We start from the raw sequence: 23,626 nt of genomic DNA on the forward strand, positions 1-23,626 counted from the left end.
AATCTGAAGCGTCGGAGAGGCTGGAAACCCTGGAGTGCCCGGGCAGGGGGGAAACGGGAGGGAACTTTGGGAACAGGGAATACAAACCGTTCTTCGCCTGACTGTGGCTGTGCCTGCTTGTTTAGGTCCCCAGTTCTTGCAAGAGCGTCAATAAACTCTGCTCGGCCGAAGGACCCGAGCGGGGCCGGCGCCACAGACGCTCCTGAGGCGCCGCAAGATGGCGAGCGCGCCTGCCCGCGCGCGGCCCGAGATGGCGGCGCGGGGCCGGGGCCGGGGCCGGGGCCGCCCGGGGACCCGCCGGGAGACCCGCCCGGGGACCCCCCCGGAGACCCCCCCGGAGACCCGCCCGGGGACCCCCCCGGAGACCCCCGGCCCGGCCCTCCCGGGGCGGCCGCGGCGCCGCAGACCCGCGGGGCAGGCCGGCCTGGTAGGGGGGCCCGGGCTGGGGCGGGTCGTTAGGGGCGGCTGCGAACAGCGTCGCTCTGAGGGAGCTGCTTGGGAAAAACAAGTGAATTCCGGGCTTTTCCCACCTTCCTGCCGTTTTGTTAAGACAACGGCGTGGGAAGATAAAAGTGCGGGGGCATGTCTGTGTGCAGCGGGCTCGGCTTTTGGAGCTGTCGCGGTTTGCAGGCCCGGGTGCTGCGCCCTGGGTGCTTTGCTGTCCCGGGGGATGGTTCGTTCTGCTGCGTTAATTACCAGCACCCCTCAGAAATGAGGTGATTAGCCATGCGTGGTGCTAGTCTGTCCTCTGAGAAGTAGGTTCCCGCTGGTGATGGACTGCGTTGTGGCTTAGTGTGAACCATCTGGTGGTCTTATTTATTTCAAGTAAGCTTTAGGATCTTTTTTTCCAACAGGGTTCCTCGCACGGGGCGGCTGACGGACGAGCCACAAAGAGGCTAAAACGTGAAAAAGATAGTCTAGTAAAATCAGAGCTAAAAGGAGTTCAACGTGGAAGTGGAAACCTTGCCTCATTGGGGGAAGCACCTAAAGCATCTGATGGGGATGGGTGTTCAGAAGATCCAGGAGACTGCAGCAAAATTCCAGAGAAAAAAGGCGAAAGCATCCCAGAGCCTAATGAAGACAGACAGGAGGAGCACAGTGCTCCTCTCGAGCCACGTGCACTGAGATCAAGCCATGCTCCATCAGTAATGGACAGTAAAGAGGAGAGCAGCTGTGAGAGCCTGCTTTCAGAGGGGCCTAGCTTGGAGGACACGGATCTGAAGAAGCCGAGGCAGCTGGACAGCAGCGCTTTCTTGGATGAAGACAGCAACCAGCCCATGCCAGTGGCCCGGTTCTTCGGGGATGTCGAGCTGCTCCGGGTAAGATGAGGGTCTGTTCACACCTCACGGGCCCAGCTGTTCTGCTGCAGCCTTGCACCTTCACACAGGATCAGGCCATGTCAGCACACTTGGGTATTTTTACTCATTAAAACATACATAGCTGTGCTATGGAGTCACAGCATTATTCACTCAAAACAGTTGAGAGAATCCCTGGTAATTAGTTCTTTATTGTGATGATTGCAGTTATTGTAATTCTTTGGAATGGAAACTGGTTTCTGGCCACCTCTGCTTTTGGACTGATCAAGGGCCAGAACTTTGAATTAAAATCCTAGCTCTGCTTTTCATGTTGTGTAACTTGGGGCAAGTAATGCCACCTTCTTTCAGGTGTTTCACGAAGATTAGCACTTAGGGGTCACAGCTGGTGTTTAGTGGGAACAATGAGGATTTGTTTGTGGAGCATTTCACCCTCCCTGATCCCTTCTCAAGCCTACAGAAGGAAAGCCAGCCCTCCTTCAGACCATGGGCCATGACTAGCTCAGGCAAGGCCCTGCAAAGCTCTTCAGCTTTTGCTGTGGGTTTCTGCCACTGCTTCCAGGTGAAGAGGTGTGTGTTGGTGCCTCACAAGCACGTGAACTGTTGGAGAGGCAGGTCTGCCATTTACCACAACAGACTTTCCTTAATGTTTTTGTGTTTCCTAAAGGATCTCCCGGCAGTTGCTCTCCCAAGCACAGCCACGAGCAGGAGAGAGTTCAGGAAGCTACATTTCATTGCAAAGGAAGATGAAGAGGAGGAGGAAGAGGATGTTGCCTAACAACAAACTGTAAATAAATGAAACCTTTTTTATTTTGCTTTGCAGCCGTGTAATGATGGTTGGCTGTGTCCCTAACATAAGGTGTCTGTGTTTGCCTTTTCTCAGGGAGAGAGGAACTGGGAGAGTTTGTTTTTCTGGAACTGGCAGACACAGCATTCTCCCATGGTTATGTGAGGCAAAGATTGACTGAATTTACAGTGATTTGGAAACAAACTCTAATTTATCATGTTACCATTAATATTTTGGGAGGGGGGGGAGAAGGAAAATAGAATTTCTTACTCCTTTTCTATAATTTAAGCCCTTATCTAGCTGAACTCACTGGTCTCACTCGCTTATTAAAAATAGCCAAGCTGAGTATGGTAAAACAGTCCTTTTATTGGTTGTCAGTGCTCTGAACAACCACCACATGAAGCTCCATCAGGCCAGCCCTAACCCTTCTGTAATGCAGCTTGTGCAGGGTTTTCAGTTGGCTTGCATGGGTTATGAACAGGAATTTTGTAAACAAATGCATTGGTGGTGATAAAGGTGGTGATAAAGGCTTTCTCAGTGTTGAACTTGATCAGTGGATGAACGAGCATTGACTGATCAGGGTCAGTCCACCAAAGGTATTATTTTGGCCTTTTTTAGAAAGCAAAGAGCAACCTCAGGTGAGATCACGAGCTGTTGACTCACCCAATATTTATGATAATACTTCTTTGAAAGTGTGATTATGCACTAAGCTTCTAGATCTTTATTGTTACAAATATTTTCTTCTACATTCCTAAAAATACAGAGAAAATGTTATTAGCAGATGGTTTAAATACATATTAATTTCTACAGCTATAGCTTGTTAAAACATTCAAAAGTTGTAAGCCAAACAAATTGTATATGCATGACATGTTAATTTATTCACATTTCCACTCCAACTGATGCATTGTTTCTGTCAACGATTATTTCTTGGCTCCTTTTCACTCTAATTCTGTAATACATAAAAATCTATTTTTGAACAGCACATTCATGGCTCTCAGCACAACTCCATCTTGAAGCAGCTCTCCCTACTCTCCCTAAATCCTGTGTTTGCTACTCCCTCTTTCTAGAAAATACATCTTCACACACACAGACACTCATTTTAGTTCTAGCACTGTGCTAAATGGTGATTTTTTTCAGCCTGCAGGAAGCATGCCACACAGATGGCATGGTGTTTGTCATCAGAATCTCAGCTGTGATGCCTCCCCCATGGTCAGAACAGCACAGTGTGCACCCCCATCTTGTTACCAGCAACGGATACTCAGTAAGGCCACCTGGAAGGATGGATTCAGTGCACTAGTATTAAAAATCCTGTCTTCTTCTTATGTTGAAATGTTTGGGAGGGGAATTTAATTTGTTGTTTAAAGAAATTAAACTGTCTAGCAAAGCCCCCGTGTTTCCAAGACCTAGTTAGCTACAGCTCACACAGCAATACTGTTTTAATACAGTTCTGTGTGGACAAGCTGGATTTGCCTGGGTAGGAAAAGGGAACAGAGCTCTTCCCTGGGGAGCAGTGATGTTATTTACATAGTAATAAGTAACTTGTGCTCCATTTAGAAACATGTTTCCCTGTACTCAGTGTTACTAGTCTGTATTGGCCATGCTATGTTACACCTGATCAACCACTCCAGCACCTGTGCTTACACACACACACACACACAGAGGAAGATGGTGGCAGTTTTTTTATTTAAAAAGGATTAATGTTGTTTACACTGGCAGTCCCTAAAAGTTCAGTTGCTTTAAGCTGCTACTTAAAAAAAATCCAGTAAAAATTGATCTATTTGTATTTTGTTACCTGAGGTAGGATGTGGTTTACAAAAGCAATATTCTCTAAAGCAACAGGTAAACATGATTATCCAGTTACATTGTTTTTCTTGCTTCAAGCCAACTCCAGCTAAAGAGGCAGAAACTGATAAAAAGGGGAGGGAAATCGATGGGAAAGATGGCAAAGGTGGTAAAAGCGAAGATAGACTGTGGCCTGAGAAGATGCCAGCAGCATAAAGCAGCAGCAAATGCAGCTGCTGTGGGTATTTGGCTACAGAACAGCCAGCACCTCTGTCACTGAGTGACTTTGGCTTGCCTGAAACACAGTGGTTGTCTACCTGGAAAAGGCACCAAGCAAAATAATTATCTTCAAGTATTCTTTGTTTGGCTTAATATGAATCTACGAGTTCCCTCAGATCTGTTTCTAAGAAATGTTTGTCTAAGTTTAATTTCTGTGTACTGTGAGTTTCAGCCCTACATTTATCATAGAAAGGAGGAGATCAGAGGGCATAACCTGTGTCAGCCTCTGGGCCTCATTTTTATACTGACTCACAGTTGCATTTTATTGCACTTAACCAGTGTGATCAAAGGAAGGCTGAAGTGAGTGAGAAGGCAGGAGAGCAGAATGAGACATGATGTGTGTGTTGTGAGATTGCAGCTGAATTACTTAGCAAGTCTCTTTTGCCAGGGACTCCTAAGGTTTTGTTTAAGAAACTAGAGCTATTTAAAAATTAAACCACGTGACGAAATCCTGAAAACAGCAGAAGTCACTTCCAGAGATAGCACTAGGAAATCTTGTGGTTTTGCTTCCTTTTTTTGTAAATCTTAGTTTTGTCACAGCTGAGATTATGATTGGTTTTCTTATGGCAAGCAATATGTACAAGTTTTAAATTATCCACAGTAAACAGCAGCTGGTAGAAGTACTCCCAGTTCACTTCTCTTCCATCTCGTGTTTTGACAGCTTCTGCCAGTTCTGGGACAACAACACGTTTCTTCTCTATTCTTCAGTACACAAAAAAGAAAACAGTATTGCCATCAATAGTGGGGTTTTTTTTCATAATGATCAAGTCTCTGTCTTCCTTTTAGAGCAAGGCAGAACTTGAATTCACTGTAATTCAGTTTATGGTGTTGTTTTGTTTTTTACTGGAGAAATTAGTTTAGCAGAAACTGTTTCCTAAACAAGAGCATAATGCCTGAAAATGGGTCTGAAGGTTTTTGCCAGAGAGGAGGAATCTTCACTAAGGATGATGGGGGGAGGAGGAGTATGAGTTCATGCAAAGCAGTTCTGAGCAGAAGCAAAGCAGCTAATGAGAGATGGCATTATAACCTGCCCTCAGTATTTCATTTATCAAACAGCTGCAGCATCCAAGCATCTTTTATCATGACACTCTTCATGGCAGAGCTGACTGCACAGGGTAAAGACTCAGTGGCTACACCTTCCCTGCCTAAGGTGAGAGGCATGAAAAAAGGACATTTAGATTAATACTTGATACATACATGTGATCAAGATTCCAGGTACTGAAGAGGATTCTGCTCTCCCTGTTACTGTAGGGGTTGATGGAATGCTTACATGGGCAGTCATCTCTGTCAAAAGGTCCCTGCAAAACAAGACAGGGATAATGACAGTCCTGCCCCTGGCTGTCACTCACCAGAGAGATCACCACCACCCTGCCAAACCTGCACTATGCAGTGACTGCTGCCTTCCCCTAGTGTTGATGCAAGTCAGGCCCCTGCCTGCTGGGACCAAGACCCTGCTCTGGGGAGGGCTGCACTCACCTGGCAAGAGAACCACCCCTCTGCCGTGCACAGCCGGTCTGCCTCCTCCTCCCTCCTGTCAAAGTAGCACCCGTTATACTTCACAGATTTCAGTTTGTCTGACATCAGGTCAACTATCCCTTTATAGGCATCTCTTGCTGTAGGATGAACGTTTGGAGTAAAACTATTAACCTAAAGGGGGAAAGAGAACAACCACCATCATTCCTTGCTGCCTGTAGGGCCTGAGACTCTGTATTATACAATACAAGGGTTTTATGTAGATGTGGTCACATAGTTACTTTTACTAGCAGCTTGAAAATAAGTTACTTCAACAGAAACTTTTACCTCTTTCAGGTAGCTTCGTATTCTGCTCTCACAGCTGTACCTCATGTAGCTCGACTTGTTCTTAAAACGAGCCTCTAGACCTGAAGGTTAGACCAGTTAGATTGTGTTGCAAATTAGTACTTTCAGTGCTGTGCTTCTGCCAGGATTCTGCCTGTCTACCCCTTCTTTTCACAAACTCGGTATGCACATCATTTTTTCCTTTCCCATTTTTATTTTACTGGTTCAAGACTCCCCTGTGCTCAGGGGACCGTGCAGAGCATCTGCTGTGGGAGCAGGGGCTGGTACTATTGTTAAGTGCTTCTTGTTAACCTGCATACCCAACACACTGACACTGTGAAGAGAAAAATGAATAGTTCAGGAAGAACTGCAACAGTGACTTGGGAACTTGCAGAGAAAGTATAAAGGAAACATAAAGGCAGGTTAGCTGGCTGATACATGCAAATTACCATTATACTGTTGATGGTTTGTTTAAGATTGTAAATGCAGACTGATGTTAATGGGGAAAAATGTATTATAAAGTTATCTTGGGTAAAGCAATAAAGAATATGGCTTTTTAAACCATTTTCTGATAATACAAATAAATCTATTTTGAAGAAACTTAAAAGTGCCTGCTGATGTAATAACTAATCCCCTGACCAGGTACCAACTCACAGCAGCCAGAAGGTCTCCCAGGCTTGTAAATCACTTTTCCTGGAGAACAGTGAAACCGACAGAAGCGACCGCCCTTTGGAGCAGAGCAAGACCTGGTGGCCCCTCCCAGCCACAGACGCACCTTCAAACCACTTCGTGTCCTCCTCCTTCTCCTCGGCCAGGATGTTTTCGCTCAGGTTGTGGATGAGATCCACCAGCAGCTTCTGCCTGCTGGGGGCCCGCTCGTCCGAGAGCAGCCGCCGGGCCGCCCGCACCAGCGCGGCGCCCTGGCTGCCGGAGGCCGCGAGGAGCCGCTCGATGTCGCCGGCACCTGCGGGGCGAGACGGGCCGGGATGACGGGCCGGGATGACGGGCCGGGATGACGGGCCGGGATGACGGGCCGCCCGCTCGGCCCCCCCAGCCCCGCGCCCGGCCTCTCCCCGCCGCACTCACAGCCCCGCCAGGTCTCCCCGGGTCCCAGCAGCACCAGCTCGGTCTGCGGCGGCAGAGCGCGGAAGAAGCTCTCGGTCAGCTCCGTCCCGTCCTCGTACAGACACAGGCGGCTGCCTGCCAAGGGAACCTGCCCCCCGGGCCGCGTCAGGCGGGCGGGCGGCCCCGCGCCCCCGCGCCCCGGCCCCGCGCCCCCGCGCCCCGGCCCCGCACCTGCAGCAGCCGGCAGCCCTTCCGCAGCAGCCCCCGCAGGCTCCCGGCCGCCACGCCGAACTTGGCGGGGCCGCGGCTCCCGCGCAGCCGGAAGGGCCGCAGGGGCTCGGCGGCCGCCATGGCGGGGCGGGGCGGGGCGGGGCGGGGCGGGGCGGGGCGGGGCGGGGCGGGGCGGGGCCGCGCATGCGCAGCGGCGGGGGCGGCGTTGCCATGGGACGCGCGATGGGTGAGCGGCCTGGCCCGGCCGCGGGGCTGCGGGGCCTGGGACAGCCCCCCGGACAGCCCCCCCCCCCCCGGGACAGCCCCCCTCCCAGGACAGCCCCCCGGAGGTCCCCGCCCGGCTTTGCCGTCCGTTCCCCCGAGCCGGCGCCGTGAGCCCCGCGGGGCCGCCTGGGCCTGCCGCCCGCTGCGGCCGGGCCGGAGCTGGGCCCGGGGCTGGAGGGAGGGGGCTGAGATCAGCGCCATAACGGCCCCAGGGCACGCGGGGGGGAGCGGTGGTCTTTGGCGCTTGTCCTGCCTCCTTTCTGCTGCCCTTCCTGTCCGCAGCCTGGCTGTGAAGCAGTGCTTAGCTGGCTTTTGGCTGAATTCACCCTGTTCTTCTTTATTATTATTATTTGCCTTTTTGCTTCTGCTCAAGTGCTCAGAGGTTGGCTTAGGTTGCTTCAGTGCATGTTTTGGAATTCAAATACAAGTTCCATCTCTGATTAACATATTTAATTGAGTTCAATGGCAAACTCTGTGCATGTGACCCAAACCTTCACTGCACTAAGCACTAGTAAAATGCTCAGCATAAGAATATGGTGCCAATATTAATTGAATTCAGCTTTGTAGTCACCATCTACTGACTAGATGGACCACAGGGTTTAAATTTTGATGGTAGTGTTTCAGTGTTGTTTTACTGTCCTTCTAGGGGTTATCTTGAAGCATCGTAGCTGTGACTAGCTGGTTGCTGCAGGATGCCACACAAGGTCAGGTTCATAGTTGTTAGTTCATCAGGACATGAAGATGGCTTCAGTGCAAAGGAGCTGATGGATCATGCACCGACGGTGAACGGATGGCGATCACCCAGGTACTGCCAGTGGGAGGAAGCTGCAGAGTTCTGGAGCACTGAGTTAAAACGAGTAGGAGATGTCCCAGGCATGTTCAGAGGAGCTTACAGCATCCCAGACCAAACCAGTTATAAAACCAAAACAGTTTCCCCCTTATGCAGGGGGCAAAAGTGCCTTAGTCACCACCTGGACATTGTGTTTAAACGACAGCCTTTGAAAGAAAAAAGGGAACTGTTTTTGTTCTTGTTAGTCTTAAGGTTTACAACTGCTTTGGCTTAGTATTAGAAATCCAGTCTCCTCAGCACATCCTCTAGACAAGGATGAGGCACTTCAACATACATGTGCATGCAATGAAATGAAGAGTGCTTCTACTCTTCAGCTTCTTTTTACACTATTGGTGGTGCTGAATGAGCCTGTAACAACTTTGAAAAGTTTCATAATCCAATGTTAGTCAGGTGGGAGATGGAATTATCTTTAAACAGCTGTTGTTCAGAAATGGTGTGTGTTTCCAGGCTCTGTCAGTACCCACAGGAAATTGTTCTGCAGTTGGTGGAGAGGTGTCGAATACGAAAGCTGCAGCTGCTTGCTCACCAGTACATGATTTCGAGCAAAATTGAGTTCTACATCAGTGAAAGCTTGCCTGAATGCTCTGCTCCTTACCAGTCAGAGAGGTTTCACAGGCTGGGGTAAGTTAAAAAGCTCTAAGTTTATTTCCCTAATCAGAAGGGCCTCAGGAGGAAATAATCTGCATTGTGCTTTGCATGCTGCATCACTGCAGCAGAGGGTTCTGTACCTGCCTAGGGCTGTAACAAAGCTGCAGCCATAAGTGTAAGAGGCAAGGCCAGAAGTCTTGTCAGATGACAGCACAGACTGATTCAGTTATGAAGGAGTTTCAAGACTTATCAAAATACTAATCTGAGCAAAAACTCAGCTGTGTATTTGTATGTTGCCCCTGCTTACTTGTTCCATTTTCCTCCACAGTTATGTGCTTCTCTCAGACAATGAAAAGACTGATTTCAAAGCACGAGAGTTAAAATCTGTGTATATGGATGCAGTTGGCCAGTACCTGAAGCTGATTTTCCATAAAAATTATGACAATAAATACAACCTTTATGGTCAGGTGAGTTGAGTTATAAGTCCTTATTTGGTAAGCCAGGTGAAGTTTCTGTAGTACAGAACAGGCATTGAAATCTGCTCCCTTTATCGTAGAAGCTAAAAACATTGCCTGAAAGCTCCTGGCTTGGTTTATTTTTGGTTTATTTTAAAAGAGAAAATACAAATGAGAGGTTATAAGTGACTTGGAGTCATGACCAAGTGCATGCACTTCATTTTTAATGAAGCATGAAGTACGTTTAGCACTTGCTGCCTTTTTTTGCTTCTATACCACCCTGCAGACCACAGCTCCTTTTTTTTGTTGTTGTTGTTCCAATTTTTTTGTTTCAGTTTTCATAAGGGATGGAAAAAGGTGATGACCTTGTGCATTTACATTCTCTTTAAATCTGTCCCAGGTTGCCCTGGTCGCTGTCAACATCATTGGGGATCCAGCAGACTACAGTAGTGACATCAATAATACTGTGAGTGCAGAGCACCCTTGGCTTCTTCCTCCTGCTGCATGTCTTCACTTACAGGGTTCCTGGGGTGATGGAATCCATCTTTCCTCTGTAGCAGAGCTGCCACATATTGATTTATTGCTTTTTAACGTTAACTTGAAGCAAGAAAGCTCTCAAAAACTGAGCCTAATGTGTGTACAAAAAATAAAACATCGTTGATGGGAGCGTTTGCGTTTTCAGCCCCTCCACACTCTGGTTTCAATATGTCCCAAAACATCAGCATGACCAGTTGCACAGCTTTTGTTGGTTGTGGCAAGCCAGAGCTTCTGCCCTGAATCCACACTTCATGCTGATGAATGTGCATTAAGAGTTTTTCTTTTTTTTTTTTTTGTCTCCCCTGCAAAGCCATCCAGAGAGAAGCTGGTCGACCACTACTTAGGAATTAAATCAGACGATCCAGCCTTAGATGGAACTCACCTTGGGTAAGGATGTGCTTCTGTCTGTGCCCCACAAAACCTCTGCTCAGTCTGGAGTCGTTCTCAGCCTCCATATATTCAGTTCCCTGCCAGTGAAAAGAAAAGATGTATGCTCAGCCTGGTCTGTTCTTGGTTAGCTGAAAGTTTCTTGTATTCATTTCATATCTTCAGGAAACCTGATGCCATTTCCCCTCTGGATGATTTGGCTTTTGACATGTACCAGGACCCAGAGGTTGCTCAGATCATACGCAGGCTGGACGAGAAGAAGCGCGAAGCTGTGCGCCGAGAGCACTACGACCACGCCAAGAAGCTCAAGCAAGCTATTGCAGACCTGCAAAAGGTGCTGGTGAAAGGCTTCATCTCTTGTGGTGTCCCAGGGGTCCGTGGGGGACCCTAGCCTTGATGAAAATCATCATGACTTCCAGCATATTGTCAAAATAGTAATTTCAAAATAGGCTTGATTTAATAACTTGTCAGGAGATACTGACAGGGGCACGTGCAGTAACGTGACCCAGGGTTTGTTGTGCCACCTTCTAGGTAGGGGAACGACTGGGGCAGTACGAGGTGGAGAAGCGCTGTGCTGTGGAGAAGGAGGATTATGACCTTGCTAAGCAGAAGAAGGAGCAGATGGAGACGTACCGGCTGAGGGTGTACCAGCAGCTGGAGCTCCACGACCTGCTGGGCGGAGAGCTGGTGGTGGGTGCTGCTGTTCTGAGCTCAGGGGGCTTTATCATCTGGGTGTTGCTGAGAGAAATGGCAGAGCAACCAAAACAAATCCGGGGAATAAGTTTTGTGTGGTTTATGAGAACTTCACATGGATGTTAAGTTTTTTGTCTGGACTGTGGGTTTCCCTAACCAAGACTTGCAGGTGGCATTTTAAGAACAGGCTTTGTTCTCCATAAATTGCATTAAACTGGTAAGGTCTCAAGCAAAAGACATTAGAATCCTGAATGTTTTGCACCATCTCAGGGCTACCCAGTGCAGATAAAGTGCTTTCTCACATTTTGAAGTGGTATAACAGCCTTCTGCTGGCATTGTGGCTAACCAGACACAATTAATCTGGTAAAATACAGATTTCTGTTCTCAGAATGAGAAGCTTTATATTTTCTCCACACATACATCCACACAGAGTTATTTTCCAGTTATTTCATCAAGGTGCATCCAGTGGAAATTATAACATGTCTGTGGGTGAGGTCTGATATTGACTTAAAGCACCGAAATCTTGTTGAACATTGGAGTTGTAGCTGTATTAGCTGTGATTCTGGGACATTGTCAGCCTTGCTTTACAAAATGTCCTTTCCTTCCTCAGATCCGAAAGCCCCTGGAGCTGCCCTTGCAGTCTGTGTCCCACACTGGCAGCCCCCAGCACACACGAGGCTCAAACCCACCTTCCTGTGAGCACCGGGGAGAACCACAGGGAGCAGAGCCTTTGCTGCCAGAGAAGCCAGCAGCACATCCTGCTTCTCCTGAGCCCCCTGTTCCCCATCAGACCCTTCCTCCTTCTGGGGCTCATCCCACAACCTCTGGGGTGGTGTTTTCCAAAGAAAATGTGAGTAGTGTTCCTCTGTTACTGCAGGAATCTGTTGCAGCAGATGATCCTGTGTTCAACCTTCCACAACAACAAGGTCTTTTGAGGTTATTCTCATGGCTTGTGTAGCACCTGAAACTGGCTGTGTTGCTGAGTAATCAGCATTGGCCTTTCCTGATTTCTGTGCACTTCCCCAAAAAACATTTTGTGTGTGTTTTATTGTGTTCTATAGACAAGAAATAGGTTTTATCACAGGCACTGATACCATTCCTTCATTATGTTATTATGGGAACTTCAACATCTGTAAAGTGATACTGCTTTGATAGGGAAAAAATACATTGAGGTGAATCCAATTTTACTGATGAAACATCTTTGCATATAAGTAATTTCTAGAATATAAAATTATATCTTCTCTGTTAGGTTGAACATTTACCTTTTGATGAGAGGCCACTTCCAACTCTCTGCAAACAGTCTCATGAAGCAGTTGCCCACCTCGAGCCACAGGTGACCCAAGAGGACATGAGTGATACCCCACAAAGTGGCAATCCTGGGGAACCAGAGCCATTGACTGAGAAGGCACTGAGGGAGGCCAGCCCTGCTATTGACGTTTTTGGAGAAACTTTGGTAAAGAAAGAAATCATTGTGATCTCTCTGGAGTTGATTTGATATGTGCTCTCTCAACAAAACAACTACTGCAATGATTTTTACATACTGTCACTTAAAAATCTTAGATGAAAATTTGACATTGGATACGTGGGTGCCTGTTTTCAATGTTTACATGATGATGTAGCTTTTTTGATTGATTACATGATGAGCTATTAAGCAGTGTCCACTAGACAGCTTCAGATATCCCGACAGGATATCTTGCCACTGTCTTATGTAGCAAGAGAAACCATTACTGTGCCTGAAATGGTTCCCTGAGCCTGAGTGTTTTACTCGCTGTTTTTAAATAATGGGTGCTTTTAATAAAAGCCAGATCCCTGTAGGGAACACCTGGGGATTTCATGCTTAAGATCATCTGTTCTTTTGAGACTGTTTCTGTCTGTAAGTGTTGATTAAATACTGAAATCCAAGTGTTGACCTTTGAAGAGATAAACCTGTTCTGTGTTCAGGTTTCAGGAGCATATTCCAAAACTTGGTCATATCGAGAAGATGCATTACTGGCTGTTTACAAGAAGCTGATGGAAATGTCAGCAAACACCCCAAAGGATGTTTCCAAGACCACACTGAGAGCTGCCATTTTCCTGGTGCAGAGAGCCATCAAAGACACAGTGTCCTCAGTAAGTCCTATTCTGTTTGATAAGAAGTGCTCCAGTGAAGAACTGACAGCAAAAATTGTAGAGCCATGTGGTTAGCACACTTGAAGTAATTAAGCAGTTTGTAAAACTACTTTTGAGTAAGTTAAAAAAACCAAAACAAAACATCAAAACAACAGCAAAAAAGCCCCAAACAAGTGAAATTTCAGCTTTTAGTTAGGATCAAGGACTGCGTGCTGTCTAGCATTCAGCAGCATGGAAAATACTGCCCTGGGCTGAGTAATGAGCTTGAGGAACAACTGCTGATGCAGTAAATGTGTCTTGTGGTTGAGCCTTTTGTTTTTTCATTGGAAACACAGCAATAAAGTCACTTTCTGTTTCCAACTTGAGCAACGACAGTTAGCCCAAGGGGGCTTAGGCTTCAAATAAGCTTTAACAAGAAGAAAATAAAAAAAAATCAAGAGCTGTGTTACTCTTTATAAAACATTCTGAAGCCTTTCACCTAAGATCTGAAGTAGCTTTGATGGAGAATGTTACTGTCATTTGTCAAACCAGGACACTGTTGCTGCTGATCTCTGGAACCACCAAAAAGATTTTACAATACTGTCTGAAAACAAAGATCTGTGTGGTATTTCTGTTCAGTCTTTCCTTTTCCTTTTTAATGTAGGTTTTTCAAGCTTCCCTGAAACTTTTAAAAATGATCCTCACCCAATATATTCCAAAGTATGAACTGGGCAAAGGAGAAACTTCTCATTGTGTAGAAAAAACGCTTCCGAATTTACTTTCCAGAACAGGAGACTCTTCATCCCGTCTTCGCCTTGTGGCTTCTAACTTTATTCAGGTTGGTGCTTTGATTCAAATTAGGGTTTGATTTGCATTAGGAATGTCACAGCCCTTAGAGGGGATAACACCTGAACAGACTTGACTTCAGGTCCACGGTTTGTTTGCCTGGAAGGCAAAGTGGTTGAACAACATAGTGTTTTTTCTGCCTGCATATTGTCCCCTCTGTTGTGGGGGACAGTGTGGGGAGAGATCTGCTGCTGCAGATTCCAGGAGGTGTAACTCTTTGTTCTTCTTAGTTGCAAACGATCTACAGAGATGAGAGCAAGAAAGTACAATACACTCCTCAGACTGTTGAATTTTTTACAGTCAAGTTTTGGAAATCAGCTTAGCAAAAGTATAAAAAAGATACCCATTTAAACAGACACAGTCCATTTCTTGCCCAGTGGTGGCAGAGAACAGCTGTGAGTAGCTGCTAGAGGGTCACAGGGCTCTCTTTTTCAGTAGATTTTAGAAGAAAGAACAGTAGTTTTGTGTGAAAATGTGTTAATTCAGTTAAACATTCTACTAGCAGCAAAGAAATAAATATTGAGCTTTGAATAACAGCAGAATGTTGCCCTTAAGTTTCTTTGCAAAATGGAATGAGAAATTATAAGCTGGCATATGTCTTCTGAAGCAGTCTTGGAATTCATCTTGGCGCAGTGTCAAGACTTTGTATCCTTTGTGACACTTCTCATCTGCCTCCTCCTCAGATGGCTCAGTGTAAGATGAAGTTACTGGAATTCTTCTTATGACCCAGTTCTATAACTCATCTGAGCATGTCTAAGACTTTATCAGTTTCTCAGTAGCTGTCTCTAATGCCAAAAGCAAGACCAAACATCTGTATAATCTTCTCTTTAAAGCTTTAGCAAGCAAATTCTGGCTGCTAATGTAAGAAATAAGCAGCTACTTCTTAGGGAAGGCTTATTTCATTTTGCTTAACTGACTGTAAGTGACACAGAATAACTCTACTTTGCACAGACAGTTTGTTTTCCTCATTTAGCATTCCTGCACACACACTGACTCTGTATCTTTGCAGGAAATGGCACTGTGCAGTGAAGTTAAACCTCTTCAGATCATTCCAGTTCATTTGGTTCAACCACTAAAACCAAACTCCCCAACCCACCTGGCAATGAGCCAGGTGGAATTAGTGGAACGACTCCTGAAAGTCATGGGAACTGGAAACTCGGGGTTCACCATCAGCAACGTTGCAAAGGTAGGAGTCTGAGTTTACAGCACATGCAGTTTTTTTCTCTTGCTGTTTTACTGGGGCTTGTTCTTCTGTTTTGAAGTTCTTGGTGAATTAATACAGAGAATTTGAACCTCGTGGGGGTGGCAGCACAAAACCTTGTGAGGAAGGAAGGTGCCAATATGGGAAAAAAGAACCACTGGGCCAAGAAGTGTTGGCAAAAGCCTGTCAGTTTGAAGGTTTCTCCCAATGCAGTGAATTGTCTGAGACTAATACCAAAAAATGTGGGAAAAGAGAGGCAAAATTATTTTTTTCTAATGCTTATTTTCAGTTTGCAATGGGAGCTTTGGGACACAGAGCTCCTGAAGTCCGTGATGTGGCCTTGCAGATTCTCTTTGAGCTGTACAGGAAGCACAGGGCTAACCTGCTGCAGTATCTTCCTCCAGATGATGCCAGCATCCGCAGGACTGTGATCTACAAAACACTCTTTGATGGGTTTGCTAAAATAGATGGTAAATCTCCTGATGCTGGAACTGGGGTGAGTAACAAGATTGCAGAACATATGTGGGTACTTTAAACATGGCAGTCAGCTGAGCAGAATGCTGATTCCACAGCTGTATTAGACATTGAGAGATGCAGCAGAGTGTTTGAAGGTGTGTTCTTAGCATGACTTGGTATAAAAAGCTGGTGTTCAGTTTATTACATATACTCTTGTGAATAAAACCTACAAAGAATACAGAGATGATACTTCTGGAATCATAAACAATTGTTTTGGAAAGCATACATACACTGTTTTATGCTGCCTGAGCTTGGGAACAGTGAGCACAGAGCAAACGCTCTGTTTCTTTCAGGTTAGCACAGAGGAGTTTGTGGGGAGGGAGGTGTTACTGTAACAGACCAATGATTTAACTAAGCAGAACGTTTCTTGTTCTGCATTGAGCATTTGCACTGTGCTGATGTGTTTTACAATCTCTTCTATGTGACAGATGGCTCAAAAACTTCTGTGACTAAAGAGCCTTTCTTGACAGGCACAGAGAAAGGCAGCAACAGAAGAAGCAGGGAAAAAGAAGAAGGAAGAAATAAAAGTTCTGCAACATCATCTGGCAGCTCTAAAGGAGATAGAAGCAGAAGCTCAAGTTGGAAAGGTTAGGATGGTTTTGGGTTGGATTTCCAAGCCCTGTTATTATTTTTATTTTCAACCTGTTTTCCTCTGGTATCACAGGCTTAGATAATTAACGTTACTATTGTCTCACAAATGAATAAAAAAGAGAGAGACTCCATGACACACACTAATTCACTTTCATCCTCAGCAGTCCAGTTTAAAATTTGAGGGGTTGTTTTTCCTAACATAGTGTAAAATTTTTATTTTCCATAACAGTTTTGTCAGATGGTAGATGTAGGAGTGTGTCTGGAAGTGTTCAGTGTTTCTGTGCCAGCCAGAGGACAGGAGCTGTACTGAGTGTGCCCAGGCCCTCCAGAAGCTGAGCTGCACATCCATTAGCTTTTACATCTGAACCTCAGGAAGGTGGTTCAGCTACTCCAGTGCCAGGAAGCAGGACTGTTTTTCCGCCCTCAGAAGGTTGCTGCCCCAATACCCAAGAGATGTGCTGTAGAACCAGAAGCACAAACATAATGCATTAGTTCTGCTTCTCAGCTTTTAATTCCAGAGAAAAATCAGGATATAATCTGCTCTCTTTCACCTTGGCTATAATCTCAGTCATTAAACAAATTTCTGACTTCAATTTCTTTGTTGAATAGGAGAAAGAATCTGATTTTCAGAAGCCAAAGAATCAAGGTAGGTCATTTCAAATAATATTAAGAAATGCAGAGATATTTCAGTATGTCTTTAAAACACTGTAGGTGCTTAATGGATTATTGAATTATCTCAGTTAAAAACATTCCTGAGTGCTTTGGACTGGGTGAGTCTCACCTTGCCATAGAGATAACCACCTAAGCTCACAAAAGAAAATTTGCCATCAGCTAAGTAGTTAATTTCTAATAGGAACATTAGTATAGCTTGGCTTGAAAACACTTTAGATTTCCCCCCAACATGAAGTAGGTCATCCACTAGGTGTAAAATAATCACAAATATTTTACTGTTGTAGTCACTAAGGCAGTAGTTTCCCAACTGCCTACAGGTATGTTGTCTTCAGTGCTTGATTACCAGCTGGCAGGGGTCCCGTTCTGTTGGGTTTGTTGCTTTTAGACCCAGGGAAGCAGTATTTGTAGGGATGCACAGAAACTATTAAAATGTGATCTTGTTTTAATAGTTCTCTTGTTACAGGTTACCGGGCAAACGAAAGCCCACAGCCCACAGCAGCAGAGGTTCCAGAGGATCCTTACACTGTTGAAAATTACTTGGATAAGTAAGTTAGATGAGCAGCTTCCAATCACCTTAAGTGAAAAATGTTACCAATGCCATTAGATTGCACTGGGCAGTCCTAGATCTTGATTTTTTAAGTTCTTGGGTATCTTGTGGGATAAGAAATTGCCACTGTTTAGTGTTCAACTGCCAGTACAAAATAAGGCAAAGATGCCTTGCAGCTTTCCTGTGTATTGCAGGATAGGAGCATAGAGGAATCATTGAAAAATTCTGGGGCTGTGTAAGCCAGTTTCAGTGAACTGTTCTCAGTGCTTTTGTAGAGTTGTCTTTCTCTATGAACAAATGCCTTATAATTGTATTTACCTTAAATTATACAACAATATCTGTTCATGTCCTATCTTAAAGTCAACACCTATATGGGAAAAATAAAGTGTGCCAAGATGTTAGCTGTTTTTCAGAGTAGTTTCTAACAGAATAAACAGTCTTAATCCATTTCAGTCTGTGATGGTACTGATGTTTGTATTTTTTTTTCCTAGCTTGTGTATTTTTTGTGGTGAAAGGGATGAATCCTTCACAGGGGAAGGACTGGATCGCCACTACTGGAAACACTGCCCTATGCTAACCAGATGTGAGCACTGCAAGCAGGTTAGGCACAGATCTACAGCTACTGCAAGACAATCTGTTGTTACTCTGGCTTTAAGGTGCTATGAGATATTTAATGCTAAAGTAGATGAATTCTGAACACAGCTGTGTGATCTTGGCTAGTGCTTTCTGAGAAGAGAACCATTATAAATGGAATTAATACTGGACTAAAATTTCATTTTCCCTTTGTCTTTTTGGAAAGTGAGGTTTAACTTCCAAAAATCATATAAGCAGTTTTTTAGATACTATCCTTACTTACTCAGTACAGTTCAAACCTTCCTGGGTGCCTCTTGCTGTGTTGCAGATGGTGGAAATAGCAAGCCTGACAGAGCACTTGTTGATGGACTGTGATAAAAAGGACAGCTTTGGGAAATGCCAGCGGTGCAGGGAGGCCCTTCCAAAGGATGAGTTGCCTAAACACATTAAGAGCAAGGCTTGCAATTGTGAGTATTTTCAAACAGAAAGGTTGAAACTCAAATGTCAAGTCAGTCAGACTTTCAAATACTGTGTGATTCTGGCAAGGCAGACCACTTCTCTTTGGGTGCTGCACTGTGGATTTAGAAATCCAATTAGATCCTCAGGAGGGAACACTTTGTAACCAATGCTTGTGGCTCCCAGTGCTCAAAATGTTTGGCTTTTGTGAATGCATGTGGGGAGGATGAGTGAGGAGAGCAGGAAGCCTCCTCCACATTTTTGAGGATTAAGCCCTGTTGTTCCATTTGATCTAGTTTTGATGTAGAGGCTTAAACATGGGACTTATTTGAGAGCTGTTCATGATAATAAGGTGGGAACTGGTTTAGCCAGCCAGGTTTTAGTGTAGTTCTGTGGTCTTTGTTGTGTAAGTTCTCCTCTTATGTGTGAACTAGCCTGTATTTGCCATTCTTAGGTTATTTTTCTAATAATTTCAGCTGCTAAACCAGAAGATGTGGCAAACCATTGCCCGTTGTGCCATGACAACTTTTCCCCAGGCGAGGAGGTAAGACTGCCTTCCACTCTGGTCTTATGTTATGTTCTTGGGGCTGGAATTGTCCTCTGCTAACACCTGTTGCACCCAGTGATTTCAGACCTTGCCTGGGTTACTGCCAGGGTCTGCAGTGTCTGTCTTCCACCCTGTTGGAATCTGGGTCTTCTACCCTCAGAGGTATATCTGGGAGCCACAGGCTATCCTCTGTTGGTGTTCCTCCTCCTGTGTAGGCAGCTATACACCTTGCTTTCTAATTTTCTAATTAGCTTTTCTAATTCCTAACTGCTACCAGATTCTGTGAGTTCACTTGTTTAAGTTGTATTTTTAAAATACATGTATTAATTTCTGCTCCACTTTTAAGTCATAAGGTGTTCACGCTTTTATGAGTGAGCGGATTAAAAATGCTCTTGCCATAAAGCCTGTATACAACTCTCATTTTTCCCATGTTTTAAAAAGTGTGTGTACATACATAGTGACTAGATAAAAGATGGGCTAATTTTGCTGGCTTTGTAGTATCACTTCTTTTGAATTGACTTTAGGCCTGGAAGGCTCACCTAATGGGCAACAATGGCTGTAAAATGAATCAACGGAGGGTATCCCTGCTAAATAAAACTCTTCTGTTGCAGCCTGGTAAGATACTATTTTATGATAATGATAATTATGGTTTTACTCTGTTGCTTTTACTTAAGGGTATTATTTTATCCTTGAAAGCAATCTGGCTTTCAATTGCTTGTTCAACACATACTTTGCATTTGTGTGATGTAACTGCTACTCCCTGTGCTGGTACAGGCTGCAGTATTCTTAGGGAACAAATTCTCAAAACCATTTGATAACAAGAATTCCAAAATGATGGCATTAGCTCAGCTGCTTGGGAGAACTGGCATGTTTGGTAATTTGATCAGCTCAGTGTTGTTCCTGTGTAACGGGATGACAGTGGCTAGAACAATCAGTGGGGATACTAAACAGTTAAAGTTCTGGAAAGCTCCTGAACACTGACACAGAGAACCAAGAGCCTGATTTAGCTTTTAATGTCCAATCAGAGGATGCTAATCTAATCCTAATTACAAGATGAATTGAATAGTTAGTGCTGTGTACTGCTTTTCCTTTTCAATTCAGACCCAGGTGCTAGGCAGAATTTATGATTGTGCAGCTTCTTCACCCGCAAAGGGAAACTGGTGCTGATGTCAGGTGGTTTTTTAACAGTTTTTATTTATGAAGCACACGCAAAATCCTTTTGTTTCCTGAACACAGAGGTTAAACAAACAAGCTGTTTTCACTGCCTGCAGCACCAAAATGCTTTTGGCCAGTAACCCCCAAAACCTTTCCTCCTCTAGATTTTTTTTTCGGGGTTATTTTGTCCGCTGCATGGTGTGCTTGGAATAACAATCTGTGTTTTCTCTTCTTAGGCAAAATAGGTGGCCAGTATGTGAAGAAACCAAGTCCTTCAGTACCAAAAGCCCGATCTCCCCCTATAGGAAGCAAGACCCCTGCCCCAAGAGGGGGACCAAATAAAAGCACTGGCAAAACATACTCAAAGCGATGACAGGACAAGTACTTTTTCCTTTGTCTCGATAACTGAGCATATAGTTGTTCCTAGTTATTTAAAAATTGTGGGCAACTCGTGTCATCTTAGCTTGGCTAGGTGCTCATCAGCATTGAGCAGTGCTTGCCTGGTCTGGCAGCTGGTGTGTGGCTGTGTGTGCAGCGCGGGGTCTGCACGACATCCCTGCATCTGCAGAGGGCGCATCATCGTCAGACTTGAGGAAACAACGCTGGAAACAGGGACGTGCCACGAGCAGAACAGGCTTGTTGCATCACACGGGTCCCTTTGGTGTGGTGATGGTGTTAATATCTTGGTGAGAGTGTTGTTCACCTGCTGCAGGGTGCAGCTGGCAGGGGAAAGAAGTGCACGTGGAGAAGGAAATACTTGTCAGACTGTGCAAGACCTGTATCTCGGTTATCCAAAAGACCTGTGTGATCCTGTACAGATAAACTCTTGAACCAGTTAATGTGTGAACATTCGAGACAGGAAAAGGCTTCCTCGTGTGTATGCTGAAAAAAAAAGGAAAAAAGAGAAATTGCAATATAGTCAAGGAAAGCTGTGGGGCTGGTTTTTCCACTGCAAATCCTAGAGTTGGGGCATGTTCACAAGTAGGGCTGGGAGCTGGGAAGCTGTGTCAGGTGTCAGAGATTCATGTCCTTCCTTGGCAGTTTGTTTAGCCACTGTGCCAGGACCTGCTGCATTTTGATAGTAAGATTATTGGTGTGTTTACAACAGCTGCCTTTTTCTTCTGTGTATTTCTCATTATAAACCTTGTCAGCTAAAATGGAGCAAATTTATAGCCATTGCAGAAGCTTACAAGTCTGTTTTTTTCTTTTGTGCTAGGCTCTAAAACTCTTGGTTCCCTCACTGGAAATGGGAACTGTGCTTTTTTCTGAAGCTGACTGGTATCCCTGAACACCCAAACCAGCTGAAAGCTCTGGTTGGCCCTGCAAGGAAAGGAATTGGATCAGGGCCGTTATAAAATGTTTCCACTCATTTTTTAAAATGCTTAGAAACATTATTTTGACAGATAACTTTGCTTTTCTTTCTAACCCCAGTGTCTAATTCCGAGTTCCAGCACATCAATGATGTTGAGTGAAGTCATGTCTCTCCCTGGGACCCCCTGGGGCTCTGGGAGTCACTCACACCCTGCGTGGTGGAAGTGGTTTTGCTGCAGAAGCCTGGCCTGGACGTGTATTTCAGATTTAGCATTTTGAAGGCAGGAGAGCAGTACCCACAGCACTGCTCCACACCAAGCATTAGCACAAAAGAGCAGAGCAGAAGGGCTGTAGGTTGTGTTGCCACGTGCTGCTCTGCAGGGCACGGCTGCTCCACCGCCTCTCGCTGTGCACCAAGTGCCTCCTCAGCCCCTGGGCAGGAGGGCTGAGCTGAGCTGGGCTGGGCTGGGCTGAACTGAGCTGGGCTGGGCTGAACTGAGCTGGCCTGAGGCACCAGGAGCCTGTCTGGACGTAATACAGAGTGTACAAATATGGATGGAGCAACATGGAAGCTGTGCTTTAAAACCCGACCATTAAGCCTGCAATGTGTCCCAAGAAAGGGCCCCTTAAAGGAAAGGAAAAAAAAATAAATGTAGTGGGGCCCTGAAAAGCTTGAATTAAAAAATTTGGACCTTTTTTTCCTGCTTTAGTGTACTTTGGATCAGCTCTCTTCCAAACCCAGCTCTAACACAGAGCTTCTTGAGTTAGATCAGGATTAAAATAAACATCCATAGACAGCAGGTGACCATTTAGTAGCTTCAAGGAGAAGAAATTCCATTAATGCACAAAACTTTGTGCCTCAAGCAGCAATGCTTGTGTTTCTGTTTACAACCTTTGGGCAACTGCTTTCCAGGATAGAATTAATCACTTCCATGTCCACCACTGGTACAAGAATGAGTGATCATGGTGATACAAGAAGCAGTTTTGGGGGTTGTTTGTTTCTTTTCCTGCTGCAATGGAGTGAATTTGTGGTATTGTTTTGTATATACAGCACTGGTTTTGTAATACAGAGTTTTTATAGTTTGTGTGCAGCCTGTCCACCAGCTTGTGCATTTTGCAGGTAGATTGGTGTGCTTGTATTCTGACAGACTTTATGTAAATTGTTTCTTCAACTCCTTCCAAATATATGTATATTGATAAATACACATACAGACTCACAGAATGGTTTGGGTTGGAAGGGACCTAAAGATCTTCTACTTCCAACCCCTTGCATGGACAGGGACACCTCCTACCAGACCAAGTTGCTCAAATGTTAGGAAAATATCTGTATTAACAAATCTAGATGTATTTTTATTTCTACTTTAGTGACACAGGTTCCTATTTGAGAACCTGATTCCTTATGTAAGCAAAATAACCATTGAATTTGCTCAGATTAGCAGGGTCCTGAGCTGCTGCCTGGAGCATTTTCTCATTTTTTTAATTAAAACAGTGAACTTTTCCTTGTGCAAGTTTAATCAAGAAAGAGGCTGTTTGCAAAGGTCCTCCATCTGTTCTGGATTGGCCAATGGAGTGTGGGTATTGAATTGGAACATGTAGCTTTCCAGGGCTGCTCAACCATGGCTTTTAAAACTAGTGAAGCAAAGCATAATTAAAATAGTTAACTCGTGCACAGAGCAACACGTCTGCTCTGTGCCCAGGAGGCCGTGCCCCACGTGGCTCTTGGGGCTCTGGAGTCAGCTCAAAACTGCTTTTTGCTTTGCTCCGTGGCAGGGCACAGTAATTATGCCTTAGGGATCCATGCCATAACTCTGCAGCTTTTTCATTGCAAGAAGTTGCCATGTAGGAGATTCCTGCCTCTCCCCTGTCCTGCCACCCCCTGGTTTACCTTCCTGGCCCACACGAGAGAGCAGGGGTTGGGCATGAGCAGGAGAGCCTTTGCCAGGCAGCTCTGAAGAGGCACATCACACTGCATTCCAGGGCTTTGTAAGATTTCTGTGGTTTTTTTTCAAATCCAGAATATCCCTGTAGCAAAATTGTCAAGAATTCTGTTAAATATTTTAAAGTGTGTGACATTCACTGAGGCTGCTTTATACCT

The 23,626-nt window shown here is 45.1% G+C and overlaps 3 protein-coding genes across 6 annotated transcripts; 2 read left to right on the forward strand and 1 right to left on the reverse strand.

Annotated features, from left to right (window-relative positions):
* Positions 1-225: 225 nt before the first annotated feature.
* C20H1orf174 (chromosome 20 C1orf174 homolog) lies at positions 226-3,487 on the forward strand. 2 transcript variants are annotated; one of them, XM_051637443.1, is made up of 4 exons: positions 226-427; positions 855-1,319; positions 1,981-2,100; positions 2,197-3,487. In XM_051637443.1, exons 1-3 carry the CDS (start codon positions 251-253, stop codon positions 2,089-2,091), a joined length of 753 nt encoding a protein of 250 aa, XP_051493403.1. In that variant the 5' UTR covers positions 226-250; the 3' UTR covers positions 2,092-2,100; positions 2,197-3,487. The 2 variants fall into 2 exon arrangements, with proteins under 2 accessions (XP_051493403.1, XP_051493404.1); XM_051637444.1 differs by having other exon boundaries at positions 3,238-3,487.
* DFFB (DNA fragmentation factor subunit beta) lies at positions 2,447-7,390 on the reverse strand. Of its 2 annotated transcripts, none has more exons than XM_051637442.1 (7): positions 7,255-7,390; positions 7,045-7,171; positions 6,734-6,922; positions 5,962-6,041; positions 5,638-5,808; positions 5,359-5,459; positions 2,447-2,851 (listed from the first exon to the last, which is right to left on the reverse strand). In XM_051637442.1, exons 1-7 carry the CDS (start codon positions 7,372-7,374, stop codon positions 2,806-2,808), a joined length of 834 nt encoding a protein of 277 aa, XP_051493402.1. In that variant the 5' UTR covers positions 7,375-7,390; the 3' UTR covers positions 2,447-2,805. The 2 variants fall into 2 exon arrangements, with proteins under 2 accessions (XP_051493402.1, XP_051493401.1); XM_051637441.1 differs by lacking the exon at positions 2,447-2,851 and adding an exon at positions 3,765-4,863.
* A 56-nt stretch (positions 7,391-7,446) lies between these two features.
* Positions 7,447-23,029, forward strand: CEP104 (centrosomal protein 104). Of its 2 annotated transcripts, XM_051637449.1 has the most exons (22): positions 7,447-7,480; positions 8,165-8,323; positions 8,816-8,989; positions 9,285-9,423; positions 9,812-9,877; positions 10,259-10,335; positions 10,501-10,669; positions 10,867-11,025; positions 11,639-11,878; positions 12,278-12,481; positions 12,970-13,137; positions 13,781-13,954; positions 14,972-15,148; positions 15,453-15,659; positions 16,150-16,266; positions 16,880-16,916; positions 17,406-17,487; positions 17,981-18,089; positions 18,391-18,529; positions 18,995-19,062; positions 19,590-19,680; positions 20,457-23,029. In XM_051637449.1, the coding sequence occupies exons 2-22, from the start codon at positions 8,211-8,213 to the stop codon at positions 20,591-20,593; spliced, it is 2,847 nt and encodes a 948-aa protein (XP_051493409.1). In that variant the 5' UTR covers positions 7,447-7,480; positions 8,165-8,210; the 3' UTR covers positions 20,594-23,029. The 2 variants fall into 2 exon arrangements, with proteins under 2 accessions (XP_051493409.1, XP_051493410.1); XM_051637450.1 differs by lacking the exon at positions 7,447-7,480 and having other exon boundaries at positions 8,219-8,323; positions 8,850-8,989.
* Positions 23,030-23,626: the final 597 nt, after the last annotated feature.

Source organism: Apus apus, chromosome 20, assembly GCF_020740795.1.
Source record: "Apus apus isolate bApuApu2 chromosome 20, bApuApu2.pri.cur, whole genome shotgun sequence".
Lineage (NCBI taxonomy): Eukaryota > Metazoa > Chordata > Aves > Apodiformes > Apodidae > Apus > Apus apus.

Bases quoted from the DNA above. Each gene is read 5' to 3' on its own strand.
- C20H1orf174 (XM_051637443.1), top strand. From the start codon at position 251: ATGGCGGCGCGGGGCCGGGGCCGGGGCCGGGGCCGCCCGGGGACCCGC. The intron at 428-854 runs GTAGGGGGGCCC...TTTTTCCAACAG, and splicing joins CCGCGGGGCAGGCCGGCCTG to GGTTCCTCGCACGGGGCGGC. The intron at 1,320-1,980 runs GTAAGATGAGGG...TGTTTCCTAAAG, and splicing joins GGGATGTCGAGCTGCTCCGG to GATCTCCCGGCAGTTGCTCT.
- DFFB (XM_051637441.1), bottom strand. From the start codon at position 7,374: ATGGCGGCCGCCGAGCCCCTGCGGCCCTTCCGGCTGCGCGGGAGCCGC. The intron at 6,923-7,044 runs GTGAGTGCGGCG...CTCGCCCCGCAG, and splicing joins CGGGGAGACCTGGCGGGGCT to GTGCCGGCGACATCGAGCGG. The intron at 5,460-5,637 runs GTGAGTGCAGCC...CTTGTTTTGCAG, and splicing joins AGGGGTGGTTCTCTTGCCAG to GGACCTTTTGACAGAGATGA.
- CEP104 (XM_051637449.1), top strand. From the start codon at position 8,211: ATGCCACACAAGGTCAGGTTCATAGTTGTTAGTTCATCAGGACATGAA. The intron at 11,026-11,638 runs GTGGGTGCTGCT...TTCCTTCCTCAG, and splicing joins TGCTGGGCGGAGAGCTGGTG to ATCCGAAAGCCCCTGGAGCT. The intron at 19,681-20,456 runs GTAAGATACTAT...TTCTCTTCTTAG, and splicing joins AACTCTTCTGTTGCAGCCTG to GCAAAATAGGTGGCCAGTAT.